The sequence below is a fragment of the Scyliorhinus torazame genome, chromosome 11 (genome assembly GCF_047496885.1).
Source record: "Scyliorhinus torazame isolate Kashiwa2021f chromosome 11, sScyTor2.1, whole genome shotgun sequence".
In the NCBI taxonomy this organism is placed as follows: domain Eukaryota; kingdom Metazoa; phylum Chordata; class Chondrichthyes; order Carcharhiniformes; family Scyliorhinidae; genus Scyliorhinus; species Scyliorhinus torazame.
The window spans coordinates 229,527,517-229,551,444 of NC_092717.1; the positions used below are offsets into that span (position 1 = coordinate 229,527,517).

The following is a 23,928-nucleotide window of genomic DNA, read 5'->3' on the forward strand; positions in this document are numbered from 1 at the left end:
GGAATCACAGGGACGCAGATCACTTGTCGTCTCTACAATCATGAATTTGATGTGGTGGTTTGCCCCTTAGCCCATTGCAAGGTGCACCATACCAGGATCATGATGGTAGAGACAACCCGAGGCCACCCCCCCCCCCCCCCCCCCCCCCCCCCCCGCACCACAAATCAGCCCTGACCCTCTTCCCATACTGCACTGCAGCCCCCCACCCAGATTGCCTGGGCACCAACCCCCCAACTCACAAGTCTGGGGGTGACCCAACTCGCACCCCCCCAGTACCCTGTAATAGGGCTCTCCCAGGAACCCCTGTAACATGGGGACCCCGTCAGGGGCCCCTGTAATAGGGGGACCCCAGATGGACCCCATGCCTGAAGTATGAAAGCGCACTGCAATCCAATCACTCAGCGTGTGATTTCACTGCACTGTGGGCAACGTTTACAAACACTGAGGTTTCACCACTTAGGCCATTGAAGGTGAAGGGATAAGAATAGATCAAAGTGGCAGATGTCTTTTGCGAGCTGTCAATCACACACCCACTACTCAAAAGCCATGGATGGATGACAGACAGTGAATCTGTGGGAACTAGATACAGGCACAGGAATGGACATGTGGAGCTGCAAGGTGAGTATTACACCTATAATGCTTCCCACTGCCCCTGTCTGGACCTCTCTAGCTTCCAGGCAGGGGTCTCTTTTTGGGAAGGGGGGATCTGTGTGTGGGGGGGGGGGGGTCTGTGGAGGGAGTTCCTTCAGGCAGGGTGCCCCAGGGGGAATCCCCTTATTACAGGGATGCCTGCGGAGTCCCCCTATTACATACCTCTTATCCTCTCATTTTAGATTGCCCCACAAGAGGAAGCACCCGCTTCATGTCTACTTTATCCAGACCGTTTATTAATCTTGTATACCTCAATTTGACCTCCCCTCATTCTTCTAAACTCTAGCGAGTATAGGCAAAAACTGTTCAATCTCTCTTCGTACGACAAACCCCTCATCTCTGGAATCAACCCAGTGAACCTCCTCTGAACTGTCTCCAATTCCACTACATCTTCGCTCAAATAAGGGGACCAAAGCTGTGCACAATACTCCAGGTGCGGACTCACCATTGCATTGTATAGATACAACAATACTTCCTTACTCTATTCCTTTAGGTATGAATGCCAACATTTCATACGCCTTCTTTGTTACCTGCTGTACCTGCATGCTAGTTTTCTGTGACTCATGACCGAAGACACCCAGGTCCCTCTGCACCGGAGCACCCCAAAGGTTCTCCCTATTAAGATAAAAATTTGCATTCCCATTTTTCAGACCAAAATTCATGACCTCGCACTTATCCACGTTAAACTCCATCTGCCACATTTTGGCCCACTCACCTAACCTACCTATATCCATTTGTAACGTTCTTATTTCATCATTGCAACTTACTTTCCACCTATTTTTGCGTTGTCTGCTAATTTGGCTATAGAAACTTCTATCCATGTTGTTTATATAGATTGTAAATAGCTGGGTCCCGAGGACTGAACCCTGTGGCACCCCACTAGTTACATCTTGCATCCAGAATAAGAATCATTTATCCCGATTCTCTGTCTTCTGTCCATCAGCCAGTCTTCTATCCAAACTGGTAAATTACTCCTAATCCCATGTGATCTCACCTTGTGAATCAACCTTCTGTGCGGCATCTTATCAAATGCCTTCCGGAAGTCCAGATATACTACATCTACAGGATCCCCATTGTCCACTTTGCTTTTACATCTTTGAAGAATTATAGCAAATTAGTCAAACATGATTTGCCTTTTATAAAACCAGGCTGACTCAGATGGATAGTGTTTTGACTTTCCAAATGTCCTGATATTACCTCCTTGATAATTGATTCGAACAATTTCCCAAGAAAAGATGTTAAACTAACTGGTCTGTAATTTCCCACATTCTGCCTCCCTCCCTTCTTGAATAAGGGCATTACATTAGCATTTTCCCAATCCACTGGAATCTTTCCAGTGTCCAGGGAACTTTGGAATATTATCAGCAATGGATCTGCTACCACATCCTTTAACACCCTAGGATGTAGGCCATCAGGCCCAGGAGACTTGTCTGCCCTCAATCCCAATAGTTTGTTGAGTACCGTTTCCCTATTGATGCTGATTGTTCTAAGTTCCTCCCTTTCTCCCTGAATTGCCCGTTCTTATAGGAATGGTACTAGTGTCCTCCACCGTGAAAACTGAGGCAAAGTATTAAGAACATAAGAACATAAGAACTAGGAGCAGGAGTCGGCCATCTGGCCCCTCGAGCCTGCTCCACCATTCAATGAGATCATGGCTGATCTTTTGTGGACTCAGCTCCACTTTCCGGCCCGAACACCATAACCCTTAATCCCTTTATTCTTCAAAGAACTATCTATCTTTATCTTAAAAACATTTAATGAAGGAGCCTCTACTGCTTCACTGGGCAAGGAATTCCATAGATTCACAACCCTTTGGGTGAAGAAGTTCCTCCTAAACTCAGTCCTAAATCTACTTCCCCTTATTTTGAGGCTATGCCCCCTAGTTCTGCTTTCACCCGCCAGTGGAAACAACCTGCCCGCATCTATCCTATCTATTCCCTTCATAATCTTATATGTTTCTATAAGATCCCCCCTCATCCTTCTAAATTCCAACGAGTACAGTCCCAGTCTACTCAACCTCTCCTCGTAATCCAATCCCTTCAGCTCTGGGATTAACCTAGTGAATCTCCTCTGCACACCCTCCAGTGCCAGTACGTCCTTTCTCAAGTAACGAGACCAAAACTGAACACAATACTCCAAGTGTGGCCTCACTAACACCTTATACAATTGCAGCAGAACCTCCCTAGTCTTAAACTCCATCCCTCTAGCAATGAAGGGCAAAATTCCATTTGCCTTCTTAATCACCTGTTGCACCTGAAAACCAACTTTTTGCGACTCATGCACTAGCACACCCAGGTCTCTCTGCACAGCAGCATGTTTTAACATTTTATCATTTAAATAATAATCCCTTTTGCTGTTATTCCTACCAAAATAGATGGCTTTTGTTTCGGTGCAACTTCGTGGGCCGAAGGGCCTGTACTGCGCTGTATTGTTCTATGTTCTATTAAATGGATAACCTCACATTTGTCAACATTGCATTCCATCTGCCAGACCCTAGCCCATTAACTTAGCCTATCCAAATCCCTCTGCAGACTTCCAGTATCCTCTGCACTTTTTGTCGTCTGCAAACTTGGACACATTGCCCTTGGTTCCCAACTCCAAATCATCTATGTAAATTGTGAACAGTTGTGGGCCCAACACTAATCCCTGAGGGACACCACTAGCTACTGATTGCCAACCAGAGAAACACACATTAATCCCCACTCTTTGCTTTCTATTAATTAACCAATCCTCTATCCATGCTACTGCTTTCCCCTTAATGCCATGCATCTTTATCTTATGCAACAACCTTTTGTGTGGCACCTTGTCAAAGGCTTTCTGGAAATCCAGATATACCACATCCATTGGCTCCCCGTTATCTACCGCACTGTTAATGTCCTCAAAAAATTCCACTAAATTAGTTAGGCACGACCTGCCCTTTATGAACCCATGCTGCGTCTGTCCAATGGGACAATTTCCATCCAGATGCCTCACTATTTCTTCCTTGATGATAGATTCCAGCATCTTCCCTACTACCGAAGTTGATTTATTGGTCAATATTGACTATTGATTTAGCATCTCCGCTATTTCTGTGCTCTCCACTATTAACTCTCCGGTTTCAACCTCCAAGGGACCAGCATTCACCATAGCTACTCTCTTCCCTTTTATGTTCTTACAGAAGCTTTTGTTATTCTTTTTCATATTTTGCGCAAGTTTTCTTACATAATTTACCTTAGCTCTCTTTATTACTTTTTTAGTATCCCTTTGTTTATGTTTGAAAGTTTCCCAATCTTCTAGCCTGCCACTGCTCTTTGCCACACGCTACACCTTAGTTTTTGTCTTTATATTGTCCTTAACCTCCTTGTTTAGCCATGGATGTTTTTTTACCCCTCTTACCATCTTTCTTCCTCACTGGGATATATTTTAGTTGTGAGGAATTGAATATCTCCTTGAACAAGTGCCACTGTTCATCAGATGTCCAACCGTTCAGCCTTCCTGCCCACTCTACTCAGGCCTAATCTGTCCTCATGCGTATGTAATTACCTTTGTTTAATTCCAGAACACTAGTGTGGGAGTCCACTTTCGCGCCCCCCAAATTAAATTTTGAATTCTACCATACTATGGTCACTATTCCCTAGAGGATCCTTAACCAGGAGATCATCAATTAATCCCTCCTCATTGTACAATACCAAATCCAGAGTAGCCTACTACCTGGTTGGTTCCCCAACATACTGGCCGGGATTCTCTCACCCCGGGGCTGGGCCGGAGAATCGCTGGGACTGGTACGAATCGCGCCACGCCTCCCCGACGCGGTCCGCCAATTCTCCGGAGAGCGGAGAATCGGCACCATTGGCGCCGGTGTGGTTCCCCCACTGATTCTCGGCCCGGGATGGGTCAAGCGTCCACGCCAAAAAAGCCGAGTCCCTCCGGCGCCGTTCACACCTCTTACCCAGCGGGACTTCGGCGTGGTTGCATCCGGGGGGCGGCCTGGTGGGGGGGGGGGGGGGGGTCCCCGACCTCAGGGAGGGCCTCCACTGTGGCCTGGTCCGCAATCGGGGCCTACCAATCGGCAGGCCGGCCTCTCGGGCTGGGGGCCTCTTTTGTTCCATGCCAGCCCCTCTAGCCCTACGTCATGGTGCACGGGGCCGGTGCGGAGAAGGGAGCCACTGCGCATGCGCGGCAGTCATGCAGGTCCCACTGCGCATGCGCGCGTTGGCGCTGGTCCCATTGTGCATTCGCAGACCCCGTGGTGCCAATCTGACGCTGGGATCGGCAGCTGGAGCGGCGCGGGTCTCTCCAGTGCCGAGCTGCCCCCTGTAGGGGTCAGAATCGCTGCTCCTGAGGCCATGTTGGTGCCGTCGAGAAACGTGACGGCGTTTCCGACAGCGACAACACTTAGCCTCAGGATCAGAGAATCCCGCCCATTGTTCCAGGAAACAATCTCTAATACATTCAATGAACTCTGCCTCCAGGCTACCCTTGCCGATTTGATTCCTCCAGTCTATGTGCAAGTTAAAATCACCCATGACTATTGCCGTACCTTTCTGACAAGCCCTCAGTATTTCCTGGTTTATACTGTGCCCCATTGCAGAACTACTGTTTGGAGACCTATAGATTACTCCTAGAATCGTAGAATTTACAGTGCAGAAGGAGGCCATTCAGCCCATCGAGTCTGCACCGACCAATGGAAAGAGCATCCCACCCAAGCCCACACCTCCACCCCGTAACCCAGTAACCCCACCTAACCTTTTTGAACACTAGAGGACAATTTAGCCTGGCCAATCCACCTAACCTGCACATCTTTGGACTGTGGGAGGAAACCCACGCAGACATGGGGAGAACGTGCAGACTCCGCACAGACAGTGGCCCAAGCTGGGAATCGAATCTGGGACCTTGGAGCTGTGAAGCAACTGTGCTACCATGCCACCCAGAGATGACAGTCGAGATAATGCATGGGTTTGTGGTCAGCTTTCAAAATTATGTTGATTTTTATCATTGAATGACGGGGCTGAATGTTCTAGGCCGTCTTCTATTTTCATATTCCTATGTTCCCCCAGGTCCAGGAGACCATTGGCTGCACCCATGTGGTCATTAAGGAGGTGCAACCATTGAGAAATGTTCAGCTGATGTGTGACAACAGGAAGAACTTTCTGCACATTGTACATGTTTTCCAGGAAGCTGCTATTACTGCCTTTATACTGACATTCAAACTTGCCTCAACTCTTACACCTCACCCCCCAGGTATGTGGAGGAATGCTGGGTGACAAGGTGGCTCATAACTTCCCTGTGAGATCCTGAAACGGAGCATCCGCAACTGTACAATGAGAGCCACCTGCACACCAGGCCAGACATTGAACAGGTCATCGACCTGGATTGGATTGGATTGGATTGGTTTATTGTCACGTGTGCCGAGGTACAGTGAAAAGTATTTTTCTGCGAGCAGCTCAACAGATCATTAAGTACATGGGAAGAAAAGGGAATAAAAGAAAATACATAATAGGGCAACATAACATATACAATGTAACTACATAAGCACAGGCATCGGATGAAGCATACAGGGTGTAGTGTTAATGAGGTCGGTCCATAAGAGGGTCATTTAGGAGTCTGGTAACAGCGGGGAAGAAGCTGTTTTTGAGTCTGTTCGTGCGTGTTCTCAGACTTCTGTATCTCCTGCCCGATGGAAGAAGTTGGAAGAGTGAGTAAGCCGGGTGGGAGGGGTCTTTGATTATGCTGCCCGCTTTCCCCAGGCAGCGGGAGGTGTAGATGGAGTCAATGGATGGGAGGCAGGTTCGTGTGATGGACTGGGCGGTGTTCACGACTCTCTGAAGTTTCTTGTGGTCCTGGGCCGAGCAGTTGCCATACCAGGCTGTGATGCAGCCTGATAGGATGCTTTCTATGGTGCATCTGTAAAAGTTGGTAAGGGTTAATGTGGACATGCCAAATTTCCTTAGTTTCCTGAGGAAGTATAGGCACTGTTGTGCTTTCTTGGTGGTAGCGTCGACGTGGGTGGACCAGGACAGATTTTTGGAGATGTGCACCCCTAGGAATTTGAAACTGCTAACCATCTCCACCTCGGCCCCGTTGATGCTGACAGGGGTGTGTACAGTACTTTGCTTCCTGAAGTCAATGACCAGTTCTTTGGTTTTGCTGGCATTGAGGGAGAGATTGTTGTCGCTGCACCACTCCACTAGGTTCTCTATCTTGCTCTTGTATTCTGACTCGTCATTATTCGAGATCCAGCCCCTATGGTCGTATCGTCAGCAAACCTGTAGATGGAGTTGGAACCAAATTTTGCCACGCAGTCGTGTGTGTACAGGGAGTAGAGTAGGGGGCTAAGTATGCAGCCTTGCGGGGCCCCGATATTGAGGACTATTGTGGAGGAGGTGTTGTTATTCATTCTTACTGATTGTGGTCTGTTGGTCAGAAAATCGAGGATCCAGTTGCAGAGTGGGGAGGCAAGTCCTAGGTTTTAGCGCTTTGATGTGAGCTTGGCTGGGATTATGGTGTTGAAGGCGGAGCTGTAGTCAATAAATAGAAGATTGATGTAGGAATCCTTGGTGTCGAGGTGCTCTAGGGATGAGTGTAGGGCCAGGGAAATGGTGTATGGTGTGGACCGGTTGCGACGGTATGCGAATTGCAGTGGATCAAGGCGTTCTGGGAGTATGGAGGTGATGCGCTTCATGATCAACCTCTCGAAGCACTTCATTACAACTGATGTCAGGGCCACCGGACGGTAGTCATTGAGGACGTTGCCTGTGACTTCTTTGGCACCGGTATGATGGTCGTCTTCTTGAAGCAGGTGGGGACCACGGAGTGGAGTAGGGACAGGTTAAAGATGTCCGCAAACACCTCTGCCAGCTGGTCCGCACAGGCTCTGAGTGCACGACCAAGGATCCCGTCCGGCCCGTCGCCTTCCGAGGGTTCACTTTCAGGAAGGCCAATCTGACTATTCCTGGTGGGCCCCTACAATACACGCTTGCCAGGGTATTCCACATGGTCATAATAATAGTAATCTTTATTAGTGTCACAAGTAGGTTTACATTAGCACTGCAGTGAAGTTACTGTGAAAAGTCCCTAGTCGCCACACTCCAGCGCCTGTTCGGGTACACAGAGTGAGAATTCAGAATGTCCAATTCACCTAAGAAGCACTTATTTCGGGACTTGTGGGAGGAAACCGGAGCACCTGGAGGAAACCCACACAGACACAGGGAGACCGTGCAGACTCCACACAAACAGTGACCCAAGCCGGGAATCGAACCTGGGACCCTGGCGCGGTTTAGCAACAGTGCTAACCACCGTGCTACCATGCCGCCCATCGTAGACCTCTTCAGGACATGGCACAGCAGAAGGGATTGACACTTAGAGGACAAGTGCAAGAAAGGCCCCATGTCATCATAGGAAGAGGAGGAACAGAACACGAGAGTATAAGGCCTACGTTACTCGGAGGAAGATAACTCAGTTGTGAAGGTGGACCAGAAAGTCATGACACGAGGAGGGCCCAGGGACATAGAGAGAGACCCAGGTGGGATGCCATTGTTTTAAGCAACTTACCGGCTGTGGTTAAGCTGAGGGACCCTGAGTAACTGATGATGAAACACATGCCCGGCATTGGAAGCGACCTGAGACTTCACATAGATGTCAACCAATCCAACATCCTTCACAATGCAATATTGAATATGGGTGGACTACTGCCTCAGTCTCCATCAGCAGTTAGGGCTTCCACCCCCCCCCCCCCGGGACCCTCAAATCCTCCAAGTGTACCCCCCTTACCTGTCCTGCGTTCTCTCAAAATGCAGTCCAGCGAGCCAGTTATACTGGCAAACCTTGCTCTGCACACTCACCCCCGGCCACATCAGGAGCCCCTGCCAAGGAGTTTTTCCATTTGCTACTTTTTATTTCTACCCAGACTGATTCCATACCTTGATCTCCAGTACTTCTGTCATTTCTCATTACAGCAATGATACCTTTCTTCACCACCTCCTTTTCCTTTCAGTCTAACTTTCTGAAACATTGCATACACTTGTATATTCAATTCCCAGAACTGGTCACCCTGTAAACATGTTTCAGTAATCCCCACCAAGTCATAACCTTTTGTTTCTATTTGCGCTGTTAGCTCATTAATTTTGTGAATTTAGATACAAAGTTTTTAAATTTGTTCCGCTGTTAAATTTCCCTACTCTTCTATATTTCCTTGGTGCATAAAAACATTCACCTGTTCTGCCCCTCACCTTTATTTTCTGGCAACCATCCGCCACATCGCATTAATTTGGGTTTTCTAGTTTCCCCAAAACTGAACCTCTTATTCAGTTTAAAGCCCCAGTTACGCAATTCGCTAGGACTCTAGTCCTAGCATGATTCGAATGAAGACCGTCTCTTTGGAACAGGTCCTCTCTTCCCCAGTACTGGTGCCAATGTCCCATGAATTCAAACCCATTTATCCCACACCAATCTTTGAGCCATGCGTTTACCTCCTTAATCTTATTCACCCTGTGCAAATTAGCTCATAGCTCAGGTAGTAATCCAGAGATTATTACCTTTTTGGTTCTGGTTTATAATTTAGCTCCTAGTCTTTCATACTCCCTTAGCAGAACCTCTGCCCTTGTTCTACCTATGTCGTTGATACCTACGTGGACAAGACGTGGGTCTTTACCCTTCCATTCCAAGTTCCTCTGTAGCCCAGATGAGATATCCTGAACCCGAGCACCAGGTAGGCAACACAACCTTCGGGATTCTCGAACCTGGTTACAGAGAACAGTGTCTACGCCCCTAACTATACTATCCCCAATTACATTTATTTTCTCTCCCCCCGACTTAAATGGCTCCCTGTACCAAGGTGCTGTGGTTAGTTTGCTCATCTTACCTGCAGTCCCCGTTCCCGACCTCACAGAGAGCAAGAATCTCAAACCTGTTGGACAGGGACAATAGCATTACCATCATTAATTCCCCCACTATCAAAATACTGGGAATTAACATTGACCATAAACTGAAATAGACTGGCCATATAAATACTGTGGCTACAGAGGCTGGGAATTTCATGGAGAGTAACTCATATTCTGACTCCCCAAAGCCTGTCCACCATCTGCAGGGCGGAGGCGGGAGTGTGATGGAGTATTCTCCACTTGCTTAGATGAGTGCAGCTCTGACAACACTCAAGAAGCTGGACACCATGCAGGTCAAAGCAGCCCACTTGCTTGGCACCCCATCCATCATCATCAACAACCACTCCCTCCACCTCCGATGCACAGTGGCAGCAGTGCATACCATCTACAAGATGCACTGCAGCAACTCACCAAGGTTCCTCTGATAGCACCTTCCAAACCTGCAACTTCCACCACTTAGGAGGATAAGGATGGCAGATACATAGGAACCCCACCTCCTGGAAGTTCCCCTCCAAACTACTCACCACCCTTTCTTGGAACTATATCACCGTTCCTTCACTGTTCACGGCTCAAATTTATGGAATTCCCAAACAGCACTGTGGGCATACCTACACCACATGGACCTCAGTGGTTCAAAAAGGCAACTCATCTTAAAGACAACCAGAGATGGGCAACAAATGCTGGCCTAGCCAGCGATGCCCACATCCCATGAAAGAATAAAGAAAAGTTAATAAATACATATAGCTAACTTACATAGACATCATTAAGACCAACTGAATGGTATCCAACACCTAACAACAATTACCACATTGTATTTCCTACATTACAAGAGTGACTACATTTCAAAAGCACTTCATCGGCTGTGAGACATTTTAAGATATCTGGTAGCCATGAAAAGCCCGATATTAATGAAAGTATTTCTTTTAAATGAATGACCTACTCTCCAGGGCACTGCTTATGGCCAATGATACATAGATACTAACAGGAAGATCTCTTTGAGTTCCCCCCAATCCCCGCCATCTTTATCAGTAATAAAGGTTTCAGACGGGATTCCTCCGGGTGCTCCGGTTTCCTCCCACAGTCCAAAGATGTGCAGGTTAGGTGGATTGGCCATGCTAAATTGCCCTTCGGTTAGAAGGGTTGCAGGGTTACGGGGATAGGGTGGAGTGGTGGGCTTAACTAGGGTGCTCTTTTCAAGAGCTGGTGCAAGCTCGATGGGCCGAATGGCCTCCTTCTGCACTGTAAATTCTATGAGATTCTATGAAACAGAAGAGCAGGCTTAACATATACAGGGATACAAACACAAATCCAACAACATAAATAAAACCATTTTAAAGTAAGAGGATTATCAAGATAAATCACTCCTTCACAACTTGGCAGCCTCCTGGAATAAGTCATAGAATCATAGAATTTACAGCGCAGAAGGAGACCATTTGGCCCATCGAGCCTGCATCGGCCCTTGGAAAGAGCACCCCACACCTTCACCCCATTCCCGTAACCCAGTAACACCACCTAACCTTTTTGGGATTTTGAGGCCAATTTATCATGGCCAATCCACCTAACCTGCACATCTTTGGACTGTGGGAGGAAACCGGAGCATCCAGAGGAAACCCACGCAGACACAGGGAGAACGTGCAGACTCCGCACAGACAGTGACCCAAGCCGAGAATTGAACCTGGGACCCTGGAGCTGTGAAGCAACTGTGCTAACCATTGTGCTACCGTGCCGCCCAAGAAATGAAAAATACAAGAATCTTGCCGAGATGAAAAATGGGGAATCTCATAGAAAACCGATAAAATATTAAGGACTAGACAGGGTAGATGCAGGAGGGATGTTCCGGAAGGCGGGGCAGTCCAGAACCAGGGGTCACAGTCTGAGGATGTCCTAATGGGCAGCAGCACCCATACTAATAGGACAGATTATTCATTTTTTTAAAAAAAATGTTCATTCAAAGTTTTTCCAACAAAAATTTTCAACCAATTAAACCCCCCCCCCCCCGTAACAGAAAAGAAAAAGAGAAAAGAACAGAACAAAACATAAACATATCAATCCAACATAATACAGAACTTGTACAATGGGTTCCTCCCGCACATACTGACTCTCCCATATGTTTATGTTTTTCCTTTTTCCAGTGCCCCTAGGAAAACCCCCTTCCCCGCCCACCCATATACCCCCCCCGAAAGAGACACCCCCCCTCCCCTCCACCCGCCCCCCCCCCCCCCCCCCCTCACCCTCCCTGGGTTGCTGCTGACTGACCTCATTCTAACGCTCCGCGAGATAGTCTAGGAACGGTTGCCACCGCCTGTAGATCCCCTGCGCAGACCCTCTCAAGGCAAACTTTATCCTTTCCAACTTGATAAACCCAGCCATATCATTTATCCAGGCCTCCACACTGTGAGGCTTCGCGTCTTTCCATAGTAGCAAGATCCTCCGCCGGGCTACCAGGGACGCAAAGGCCAGAATACCGGCCTCTTTCGCCTCCTGCACTCCCGGCTCGTCCGCCACCCCAAATAGTGCCAGCCCCCAACTTGGCTTGACCTGGACTTTCACCACCTTAGACATAGTCCTCGCGAAACCCCTCTAGAACCCATCCAGTGTCGGGCACGACCAGAACATGTGGGCGTGATTCGCCGGGCTTCCTGAGCACCTCCCACATCTGTCCTCCACCCCAAAGAGCCTACTCAGCCTCGCCCCTGTCATATGCGCTCTGTGAATAACCTTAAACTGTATCAGGCTAAGCCTGGCACACAAGGAAGAGGAATTAACCCTCCTCAGGGCATCAGCCCACAGACCCTCTTCAATCTCCTCCCCCAACTCCTCCTCCCATTTGCCCTTCAGCTCCTCTACCGAAGCCTCCTCCTCTTCTTTCATCTCCTGATATATCGCCGAAACCTTGCCTTCTCCGACCCATACACCCGAAACCACCATGTCCTGAATCCCCTGTGCCGGGAGCAATGGGAATTCCCTCACTTGCCGCCTCACAAATGCCCTCACCTGCATGTACCTGAACGCATTTCCCGGGGGTATCCCAAACTTCTCCTCCAGCGCCCCTAAGGACAGATTATTCATAATGACAGCACGGGCAGAGAAGAGGTGCTGAATGGCTTCCTTCTGTGTGCTGTATGCGTCATACTTTCAAGCCAAACACTTGTGAGTAATAATAATAATCTTTATTAGTGTCACAAGTAGGCTTACATTAATACTGCAATGAAGTTACTGTGAAATTGGAGCATCAAAGGGAAGTTTAAACGGACGAGTGTGGTTCCTGACGACGGGCAGCACGGTAGCACAGTGGTTAGCACTGTGGCTTCACAGCCCCAGGGTCCCGGGTTCGATTCCCGGTTTGGGTCACTGTCTGTGCGGAGTCTGCGTGGGTTTCCTCCGGGTGCTCCGGTTTCCTTCCACAACTCTCAACAGACGTGCTGTTAGGTAATTTGGACATTCTGAATTCTCCCTCAGTGCACCCGAACAGGCGCCGGAATGTGGCGACTGGGGGATTTTCACAGTAACTTCATTGCAGTGTTAATGTAAGCCTACTTGTGGCAATAAAGGCTTTTAAAATTCATTTTTTATTAGCAAAGCCACACACACAAAAAGAACGGGCGGAAGTTTGTTGGGGAAATGTAAAATAGTATCTGAAGTGTCCATTTGCCTGAGTTAGCGCTGAGGAAAGGGTTGGGCTGCAGGTTCCCGCCTCTCGCTGAGCAGAGCAATGGGGACGGGCGGGGTCTGGCTCACATCCTCCATATAAAAGGCAAAGAGGGAGGCGGCGGCTGGGCTGAGGAAAATCAGGACAGGAGCGAAGCGAAGCGGAGGCCACTACTGAGCAGCAGAATGCGCGAAATAGTCCATATCCAGGCCGGCCAATGTGGAAACCAAATCGGAAGCAAGGTGAAGTCAAGTCTGCATTCTCAGTGTAAACAACAACAACACCGCTTACTGGGAGGGTGGGGCTGCTGTATCTCTCCCCAGTCTGCTTCAAGGAAGGTTTATTTATTCCTGGGTTCTCTAAATCCCGTTGGACTATCAGATGCACACAGCCCCGGCGGTGATCGATTTGACGGGGATGAGGTGAATTGTATCTCAAAGGACTGAGATTGGAATCTCTTTAAAAGCGGACAGGTCTAAATGGAAGGAGAAACTGGAAGTTCAACTTCACTTTTTTTGTTCTCATTTGGATCAGGGTTTTTTTTGTTATATTTTTCTACCCTCGCGCGGACATTAATTTTTGCTTCTTTTTCTTTATTTTACAAGTTCTGGGAGGTGATTAGTGATGAGCACGGAATCGACCCTCAGGGGAATTACAATGGAGACTCTCGCTTGCAGCTGGAGAGGATCAATGTCTATTACAACGAGGCGATGTGTGAGTCTATTCCCTCTAGTTAAATAAAGTCAGCAAAGGTGGATTTCTGATCTCCTTGAGAAATTTAAACCCTTGGTACAGCCGGCTGCTTATGGGGGTGACATTTACACGGATTTGTGACTTGCATATTTGACATTTTATGCAATAGCTAACTTTTTACACTTTCATATCTGACATTTTATGCAGTAGCTAACTTTTTACACTTTCATATGTAACGCTTTATGCATTGTAATGTTTGTTTTTTTTAAATCATTTTTTCAGCTCAGAAATATGTTCCCAGGGCGATCCTGTTGGACTTGGAGCCAGGCACAATGGACAGTATTCGATCGGGTAATTTAGGACAACTTTTTAGACCCGATAACTTCATCTTCGGTGAGTCATTTGTCGGCCAGTTAGTAATGTGCCAGTAATTCGACGCTGCTGTGCTGTACAGATTACAAATGCAATGCCATTTGCTACATTCTCATTTCCTCTCCCAGTTTCAAATCCATTTCTGGTCGATTGTTTTTTTTTGTCGTCGGAAAACCTTCCCAAACAGTCCCCAAGGATAAGGAACCTAATCAATATTCCCTTCGAAAGGCAGGCAGAGAGTTATGAAAACCACATGTCAGCAATTCACAACGGTATTTACGAGTCTTGGAAAAGTAACATTCTCAAAGAAATAGGTTCAATCCTATTTGTGTCATTGGGGCGTCTTTGGTTTCAGTATGTTTTTATACAGCATTCATTCCTAATACAGCCTTTGCTGCAAATGTGCCCTGATTGCTACCTTAAACCAATGAAAAGGGCTTAAATTGATGGTGGGATGGGTTCTACCTTACAGATCCTGGGAATCCATATGCCCATTTTTGCCCAGTACCACTTCATAACCTTTGGACAATGCAAAATTCGCCTGGAGTCAGTTTATTATAATCTTTATTGTCACCAGTAGGCTTACATTAACATTGCAATGAAGTTACCCTGTGAAAAGACCCTAGTCGCCACACTCCGTCGACTGTTCGGGAGACTGAGGCAGAATTCAGAATGTCCAAATTACTTAACAGCATGTCTTGTGGGAGGAAACCCACGCAGACACAGGGAGAACATGCAGACTCTGCACAGATAGCGACCCAAGCTGGTGATTTAACCTGGGGCCCTGGTGCTGTGAAGCAACGGTGCTAACCATTGTGCTACGTGCCGCCCATACCATTTGCGGAACGGAGTTCCAAACTTCTACCACCCTTTGAATAAGAATGTTTCCTAATTTCACCCCAAAAGATCTGACTATTTAGTCGGCATCTTCCCCAGTCTTAGACTCCTTCACCAGCAGAAATAGTTTCTCTCTCTAGCCTCATTAACTCCCCACAAAATATCAAACAAATCGCCTTCTAAAATTCCAAGGATTCTTTTTGTTCATGGGATTTGGTTAAACCAGCATTTATTGCCCCTCCCTAATTGCTCTTGAACCATTTTAAGGTTCAACCCTAGTTTGTGTAATCACTCCTTGTAATTTAACCCTTGGAGTCCAGATATCATTCTTAGAAATCTACACTGCACTGCCCCAGAGGTCAATGTAGCCTTCCTAAGGTATGGTACTCAAAATACTCCCAAGGTTCTGGATAGCTCTAACCCCTTAGTATTCTAGTTCTGTAGATTTAAAGGCCAATGTTCTTTTCTGAACCTGTTCATGACATTTGACTAACCTATGTACCTGGATCCCCAAGTCTCTTTGGGGTATCATTTGGAAAGTATCATGTTCTTTCCCCATTCTGACCTCTCATTTGTCTAGGTTGAAAACCATTTGCCACACATTTTCCCATTCCCTTGATCTTTCAATGTCTCTGCACTTTTATGCTTCCGACTATACTTCTATCCTTTTGTTCCTTTCACCATCATGTGTTTTGCTACCTTCATCTTGAGTTCATTTATGACATTTTCTCACTGACAACCCATGGTGCCAATATGCATTTGTGTAACTGTACTCTGCTAATAGAAATAGACCGTATAATGGGTGAGGAACCATCCACAGCTCAACTGAAGGCTCATTCAACTAACTGTTCAAATTACATTCCCCTCTACCAGGTATGGAGCTACTGAATGGGCAGGTCAATGAATGGACTGCCCATATAAAGGAGACAGTCTATTACAGACTCCCCTCACAGCTATGCTGTGATTGTGAACCTGCCTCCACTTTACCTCATGAAGGGGCAGCGCTCCGAAAGCTTGTGATTTCAAATAAACCTGTTGGACTTTAATCTGGTGTTGAGACTTCTTACTGAGCTATTGGAAGGTCTTTTGTTGTTTCAGGATCTGCAAAGTGCCATTTACAACAAAGGATTGTCTAATACTTAGAACAGAGGAATAGGCAACTCGACTTGACTGGTTCATATGTTTATCCTCTGGGTGGGCTTCCTCCCACCTCATTTCAATCTCTCCCTATCAGCATAATCTCCTATTCCCTTCTTCCTCCTACGTTTATCCAGGTTCTCATGCATTTATAATGCATCTACCCTATTCACCTTTTCAGGGAGTTCCATATTCAAATCCTATTTCCAAACTGAAAGTTGCATCCTGCCAGTGAGGTTGAGATTTCTGGGGTATTGCATTGAGGCCGCAATGGCCCCCATGACGTTCAGACTGATGTCTGGCAGCTCCAAGGTCCCTTTAAATCCTCATTTGGTGGTCGTGGCCGACTGAACTGCTGTAGGCTGCAAAAAGTCTGGGAATAGATGTTCATTTTTTAAATTTGGAGCAGCCCTGCCCTTTCATCAACTCTCTCACTCCCCATGAGGGAGATGTGGAGGAAGGGAGTCGAGATGGGGCATGATCAGCTCGCCCTTCCCTCCCAACATCTAATGTCTGTCCCCACACTAAACCACTCATAGTGCCCCCCCCCCTTCCCACAAATTATCACTGCTTGTGGGGGGGGGGGGGTCACACAAAGTCTGAGGCTATTCATTGACCTGCCCATTTGAATTGAATTGGACGGCAGGGTAGCTTCCTGATGCCCCCAAGAGAACAGGAAACTCAGTTTAATTTTTTTCTGGGTTTATTAAGCTGCTATGACTGGCCTCCTCATGCCAAGAGAGGAAACAACTGCCTCACTAGCTAGTGATTGCTGCTGGACACACGGAGAATGGCATTACGGTTAACTGTGACATGCCTCACAGTTGAATAGCCTGCTAATTAATGAGGGATGGAGGTGTAACAAAGGAATTATTTCCTTTTGTGCAAGAGAAGGAAGAGCAAATAAGGAGGAAGCTTGTGCTAGATAAAGATCCCTGTACACTCACTTCGCCTCTAAGTCATGCATTGCCCTGGTTTGGAAATATGTTCAAAATCCTGGAATTCCCTCCTCCAGTGAATGAAAACAACATTATGCCTGAATATGGCTTGGGACAGATGACCTGTAAAATGGTATAAAATAGATTCTCGGCACCAAAACATTTTTTACTGGTGAAGTTTTACTTTGCAACCAACCAAACAATCTGAAATAAATGATAATCTTAAGTTAGTTGCCATTTGTAACCGAGATATAGTTGCCATTTGTAACCAAGATAGCAAACTGAACACTTATTCTGCGGATACATTATTCCATTAACTTGCCAGACTGTCCTCCATTCATTGGGGGGGGGGGGGGGTTGCGGTAAAAGTGTAGAAAATAGGAAAGTAATTAAAGTATGCAGCAAATTAAATTAAATTTGGAATAAAATTGCCGTGAATTTAATGAACACCATCAACACTGATGATTAAGTTTAACTTTCAAAATAACAATGTCGACTGCATGCCTTCAGCTTGCAGCCTAAGCTTGTGCAGTTATTTTCTGTGTGACTGTCTTTCCTTTTGTATTGAACGTCTTGAGGTTCCTCTACTGAATACAGAGGCCCAGTTTTATTTTAAACCGGATGTTTTCCTGCAGGTTGGTGTAGATCACAACTTTTTAGCTATCAAGCTTTTAACAACTAATGATGTTCTGGCTGGAGCTAGAGCTCCTATTGGCCATCGCATGGGGAGAAACCCAAAATGATTTACACTGCCTTGACTATTGATGTACTGGAGGTGGAGTTTTAATCTCATTCTCTTCAAATATAGACATCTGTATAACAGGACAACATTGCATAATTGCAAAGGAATGGTGCTGTTAAGATTCACTTGCAAGAGCCTTTGACCCTCATCCCTGCAGCTTGTACGATAATGGAATTTAAAACTGAGAGACTGCAAATCAGCAGCTGTTACTGATTTACGTGGCCCCTCTAATCACATGGGAGTGTGTGTGGGGGGGGGGGGGGGCAGGGTTTAGAATGTAAATGTAACGTCTCAATGTATCATACACAAAAAAAACACTCCTGCCATTAAGATTTTAGTGGACATCTGGTTTCTGTAACGCTACAAAACAGTGTTTCTAATGGTGCCAGATAAGTAAATGCACTCTTATTCATTGCACTTCTTTCCAATTGGCTAATACAATGAAATGATGCAGCTGGAATGACCTCAACACATTTTTTTTGCTTCAGTCCATAACGCCACTGCTTTGGAAATCCTGACCAACGCGCTACAGTGAGGCTGATTCCAGCAGTTTGAAAGTGTTCAGCTTATTCAGCAGTGTGGCTGTGACCTCAATCAGCACACTCTGCAATTTATTGTCTGGACTTCAGATAATTTGGGAGAGCTGAAGAGGCAAATTACAGCAAAACAAAGATTAGCTTTCAGCTCGCTATGGTGCTGCTATTCCACAGTATCGGCTGTTATAATGAATCATTTCTAAAATGTCAACACCCAATCTGTGATTGGTTTATCCCGCATGATAAGTCCTGATCTCCTTCTGGTCTCTAGGAGGGTCATTCAGGTTCGAAATATGGACGACAAGGTGGCACATGGAACATTACAGCTCAGTACAGGCCCTTCGGCCCTCGATGTTGCGCCGACCTGTAAAACCAATCTAAAGCCCATCTACACTATTCCCTTATCATCCGTATGTTTATCCAATGACCATTTAAATGCCCTTCATGTTGGCGAGTCCACTACTGTTTCAGGCAGGGCATTCCACGCCCTTACTACTCTCTGAGTAAAGAACCTACCTCTGACATCTGTCTTATATCTATATCCCCTCAATTTAAAGCTATGTCCCCTCGTGCTAGACATCACCATCCGAGGAAATTGGCTCTCCGTGGTTAGCTGCCTCACAGTGCCAGGGACCCTGGTTCAATTCGGGCCTTGGATGACTGTCTGTTTATGTGGAGTTCATATGTTCTCCTCAGATGTTCCGGGGTCCTCCGACAGTACAAAGATGTGCAGGTTAGGTAGATTGGCCCACTCCCCTGCACATTGATCATGACCAATGTAGAATGTTCTTTTGGAGGGTTGGTGCAGATTTGATGGGCCAAATAGCCTCCTATTGCACTGTAGGGATTCTGTGGATGTAGGTACAATAATCTAGTAATTGTAATATTAGATAGCTACACAGATGAGGGTAGGAATTCAAATCTTACCTTGGCAAGTTAGTAAATTGAATTCAACAAACCTGCTAATCCTAAACTCAACTGGTCCGCTAATTACCTTTTGGGAAGGGCACTCACTGCCCTTAGTTTGTAATTAATACATGTGACTCCAGTCACATCTGTGATTAATGCCCATTGAACAACTAGGGGAGGGGAAAAATGAAGCTAGTTCTGTCCCACACAATTGTTCCCTCTTAACATCCCTTGACTGTGCATGGCCCTTTTCTTCCTTTAAGATTGCCGCACAGCCGTGCATGTATGCATCAGAAGGGAATACCACTCGTGTGCGACTTGCAGCACGACCATCCACCCAGACAGCTTACAGGGAACGTTGGTCCCAAGACAAACTGTGAAATAAAATTCTTTCTCTGAAAAAGAAAAATGGAAAATCAGAAATATATGATCCCACATCCGTGGAAAATCTGAGAAATTAATGGTCCCTCATCCCACAATTTTCTCGAGACTGATTGAAAAGGTTTATCCTCTCTGAAGGGAAATGGGTTGTGATGGGGTGGTTAACAGAAATGGAAATAAAAAGATGCACGGATAGATCAACCCCTTTTATTGAAGCTGCAATCTAGTACTCGCATTTTCCGAAAAACCCAGTACGCTATTCATAATTTCATAGGTTTCATTTTCCTAAATTATTTATATACATGAGCTTCCAAGAGGACTTTACTGTAGATGCTGAGTGGTTGCTCCCTAGCTGAAGTCTAGAACAAAGGGGACATTGTGTCAGGATAAGGGGTCGGCCACTTATCAGGATGTAAATTTGTTGAATTCCCTACTCCCAAGGAGCTGTGGATCCTCAAATCGTTGAATTTATTCAAGATTGGGATCGACTGAAGTTTGAACTGCGAGGGAGTTGAGGGGCATGGGGGTTGGGCAGGAGAGGGAGTCGATGGGCATGGGGATTGGGCTGGAGAGGAGTGTTGAAGTCTAAGATCAGACATGGTGGTATGGATCAGAGCAGGCTCCAAAGGGTTGTATGGCCTCCTCCCACTTTTACTACTTATGCTGTCCTCTGAACATGGTAAGGAACAAATCTTAAAGAAACGCGAATCAGTCCCTTGACCGATCTTATTTCTTCAGTCCCAAAGAAGTCATAAGGTCTCAAAACATTAAACTCTGTTTCTCTCCCCACAGATGCTGCAGACCCGCTGTGTCTTTCCAGAATTTTCTGTTTCAAACCCCGTCTAGCAGGGTTGCCAACTATGATTAAATGTATTCCTGGAGGTTTCATCACATGCCTTGCCCCGACACTCCAGCCATTAGTCGGCCAGTACATCATCCTTCTGATGCTCGGCCTTCCTACGCTAATTGGCAAGCAAAAAGATTCATTTCCCAATTGGGCAATGCTCACCCGTCAGACAAATGGCCTTTTCCCCCATTATTTTATAATTTGCGAAGAGAAATGTTCAAAGAAAATGAGAATGTCCTGGACGTTAATCTTCAATTCCCAGAGACTCCGGGCCAATCCTTGAGGATTGGCAACCCTAGTGTCTGGCTTGGATTAGTTTAGTTTGGTTATTGCACATCTCCCAGCTGAGATATTGAAAGGACCAATGTTGGCCAACTAAAGTTTCAATGAGGTAGTATATATCCCACAAGTGCTGGTATCATCAGTCATTTGAGTGGCTCCTTCAAAAAATATTTTAAAAACAAGTTTATACCACTGGTGTTAATGCCATATAAAAGTGCACATGAAAACTCGTTTTAAAAGGTTTATTTCGACAATTGAACCAAAGTCAGTCAGGATTTGCATTTAAGCTGTTAAGATGTAAAAGTTGTGACTGTTGTTACAATCCCAATTGATGTTACAACTGGACGGGGAGATTTGATACATATAAATGACACATTTCCGCCCCCCCCCCTCCCCCCCCTCATCCACACACTTTAGCAACTAACAGTGACCCACTCTTTGAGATATAGAATAAACGGCTGCCATCTTCGGTACGACCCCTTGATTGCTTCCTTCACGGTGTACTTGAGTTTCTCGAGGTATAGGGACTCCCATCAGATCTCCCAGCCACATTGAGGCACTGGATAGAGAAGCTGACCTCCAACCCATCAGCACACACCTGAGAAATCAGCGAGGTGAAGGCCAGGACATCAGCCCCTACACCAGTCTGTAGCTCCGGCAAGTCTGACACCCCAAATATGGCCGCTCTGGGACAGGGCTCCAGTCCAGCTTTCAGAATTGCTGACATGGTGCTCAGGAAGGAGACCGAGAGCCCCATGAGCTCGGACCGTAACCAAAACGTGCACATGATTGGCCGGACCCCTCCCATAATGCTTACTACTCATCCTGGATCTAGTCAAATGAGCCCTATACAGCACAGTTGGAACATAACCAACCCCCACCCCCCACACATACAAACACCTTTGTCCGGCATGAATCTAACTATGTTATACCCTTCCAAGCACAGAAACATTAAATTAAACCCACTTAAAACTGTACTTTATTTCTAATGTTTACCAATACAAATCTAATTCCCTTAAAACCACCTTTGTTTTACAAGCACTGCAGAGGTAAATGCATCAAGATCTTTATTTAAGAACAAAAATGTAGCAAAACCTATTTGTGATACAAAAAAGCAACTGAATTTGTATGCTTGTACTGTGAATAGAATTATAATTCTAGCAGGAATTGGCTCAAGTCACCCTGACGTCTTTTTTCCCTTTATCTTGTTTGTTAGGACAAACGGGTGCAGGGAACAACTGGGCCAAAGGACACTACACCGAAGGTGCCGAACTTGTCGACTCGGTAATGGATGTGCTGAGAAAGGAATGTGAGAACTGTGACTGCCTCCAAGGGTTTCAACTCACTCATTCACTGGGAGGTGGCACGGGCTCTGGCATGGGCACACTCCTGATCAGCAAAATCCGGGAGGAATATCCCGATAGAATTATGAACACCTTTAGTGTTATGCCATCACCAAAAGTATCAGACACTGTTGTTGAGCCATACAATGCCACCCTGTCCGTTCACCAGTTAGTTGAGAACACAGATGAAACTTACTGTATCGATAATGAGGCACTGTACGATATCTGCTTCCGTACTTTAAAACTGACCACTCCAACATATGGGGATTTGAACCATCTAGTGTCGGCGACAATGAGCGGGGTGACAACCTCGCTGCGTTTCCCTGGCCAGCTGAATGCGGATCTGCGGAAACTGGCTGTAAACATGGTGCCCTTCCCTCGATTGCACTTTTTTATGCCAGGCTTTGCCCCTCTTACAGCCCGGGGCAGTCAGCAGTACCGCACCCTCTCGGTCTCCGAGCTCACCCAGCAGATGTTCGATGCCAAAAACATGATGGCGGCCTGTGACCCTCGCCACGGCCGTTATCTGACTGTCGCTACTGTGTTCCGAGGGGCCTTGTCAATGAAGGAAATTGATGAGCAGATGCTCGCAGTGCAGAATAAGAACAGCAGCTACTTTGTGGAGTGGATCCCCAACAATGTCAAGGTGGCCGTTTGCGACATTCCACCCCGGGGCCTCAAAATGTCCTCCACCTTTATCGGGAACACCACGGCCATTCAGGAGATCTTCAAACGCATCTCGGAACAGTTTTCAGCCATGTTCCGCAGAAAGGCTTTCCTGCACTGGTTCACTGGGGAAGGGATGGATGAAATGGAATTTACGGAAGCTGAGAGCAACATGAATGATCTGGTGTCGGAGTATCAGCAGTATCAAGATGCAACTGCTGATGAAGCCGAAGATTTTGAAGAGGATGAGGAAGAATTGGATGAGGCTCAATGAAGCAAACTATAGACTGTTCAACAATTTGCCTTTGTCAACACCTATACAAGATTTCCGGGTTCTAACATATATGTTCTAATTAAAAGTAACTTTTGTCTATTCCCAACTCCTCGTTGGGGTGCCTTTGCTTATAATTAACAACCTGTAAGAAACTGAAAAGGTTCAAAATAAATATTGGAAGTAGCTTGTCGATCAACAAGCAAGATGAGAACTGTTTTGTTTTGTATTCTAGATTGAACCTATTAAAATGCTGACACCTAATGCTGGAAGGTTAGTTATTCTGATCTTTTAGCAGGTCAGCCTGCATTGCACAGCTGCCCCAGTGTGGAATTGGTCGCCAGGTAGCAAAGCTTTGTTAGCAGCTGGTAAAACAGTTACTTCAAAAGTGGAGCGTTACAGATGCTGGCAAAATAAATTTAACAAGAACCACTGGAGCACTTAGAAAGCCGGGTACCACCCGAGAGAATGGAAAAGATAACTTGGAAGTACAGGGCAGCCACTGTCAGTCAAGTGGCCTCCTCTGCTGTGTCGTTCTGTGGCTCTTCCTCAAAATTGAAAGGTATTACAGATAAACAACATTTACGAAGGAAGAACAGGGACCAATATTTTTTTTAGAAGTATTATTTTCTGTTATTTTAAACATATAATAATATATAAATTGGGAGCATTGGCAGGCAATTGAGCCCCTAAAACCACCTGCCTGATCATCAATAAGATTATGATGGATCTGATTGTGGCTTTAACTCTACTTTCATGCCACCCCACCCCCCCAAAATCCTTGGCTCTCTTGACAATCAAAAGTTACCTCATACA

The 23,928-nt window shown here is 46.2% G+C and overlaps 1 protein-coding gene across 1 annotated transcript; it reads left to right on the forward strand.

Annotated features, from left to right (window-relative positions):
• Nucleotides 1-13,217: 13,217 nt before the first annotated feature.
• On the forward strand, nt 13,218-23,326 carry LOC140385833 (tubulin beta-6 chain-like). Its single transcript, XM_072468404.1, has 4 exons — nt 13,218-13,400; nt 13,764-13,872; nt 14,134-14,244; nt 22,049-23,326. The coding sequence occupies exons 1-4, from the start codon at nt 13,344-13,346 to the stop codon at nt 23,113-23,115; spliced, it is 1,344 nt and encodes a 447-aa protein (XP_072324505.1). The 5' UTR covers nt 13,218-13,343; the 3' UTR covers nt 23,116-23,326.
• Nucleotides 23,327-23,928: the final 602 nt, after the last annotated feature.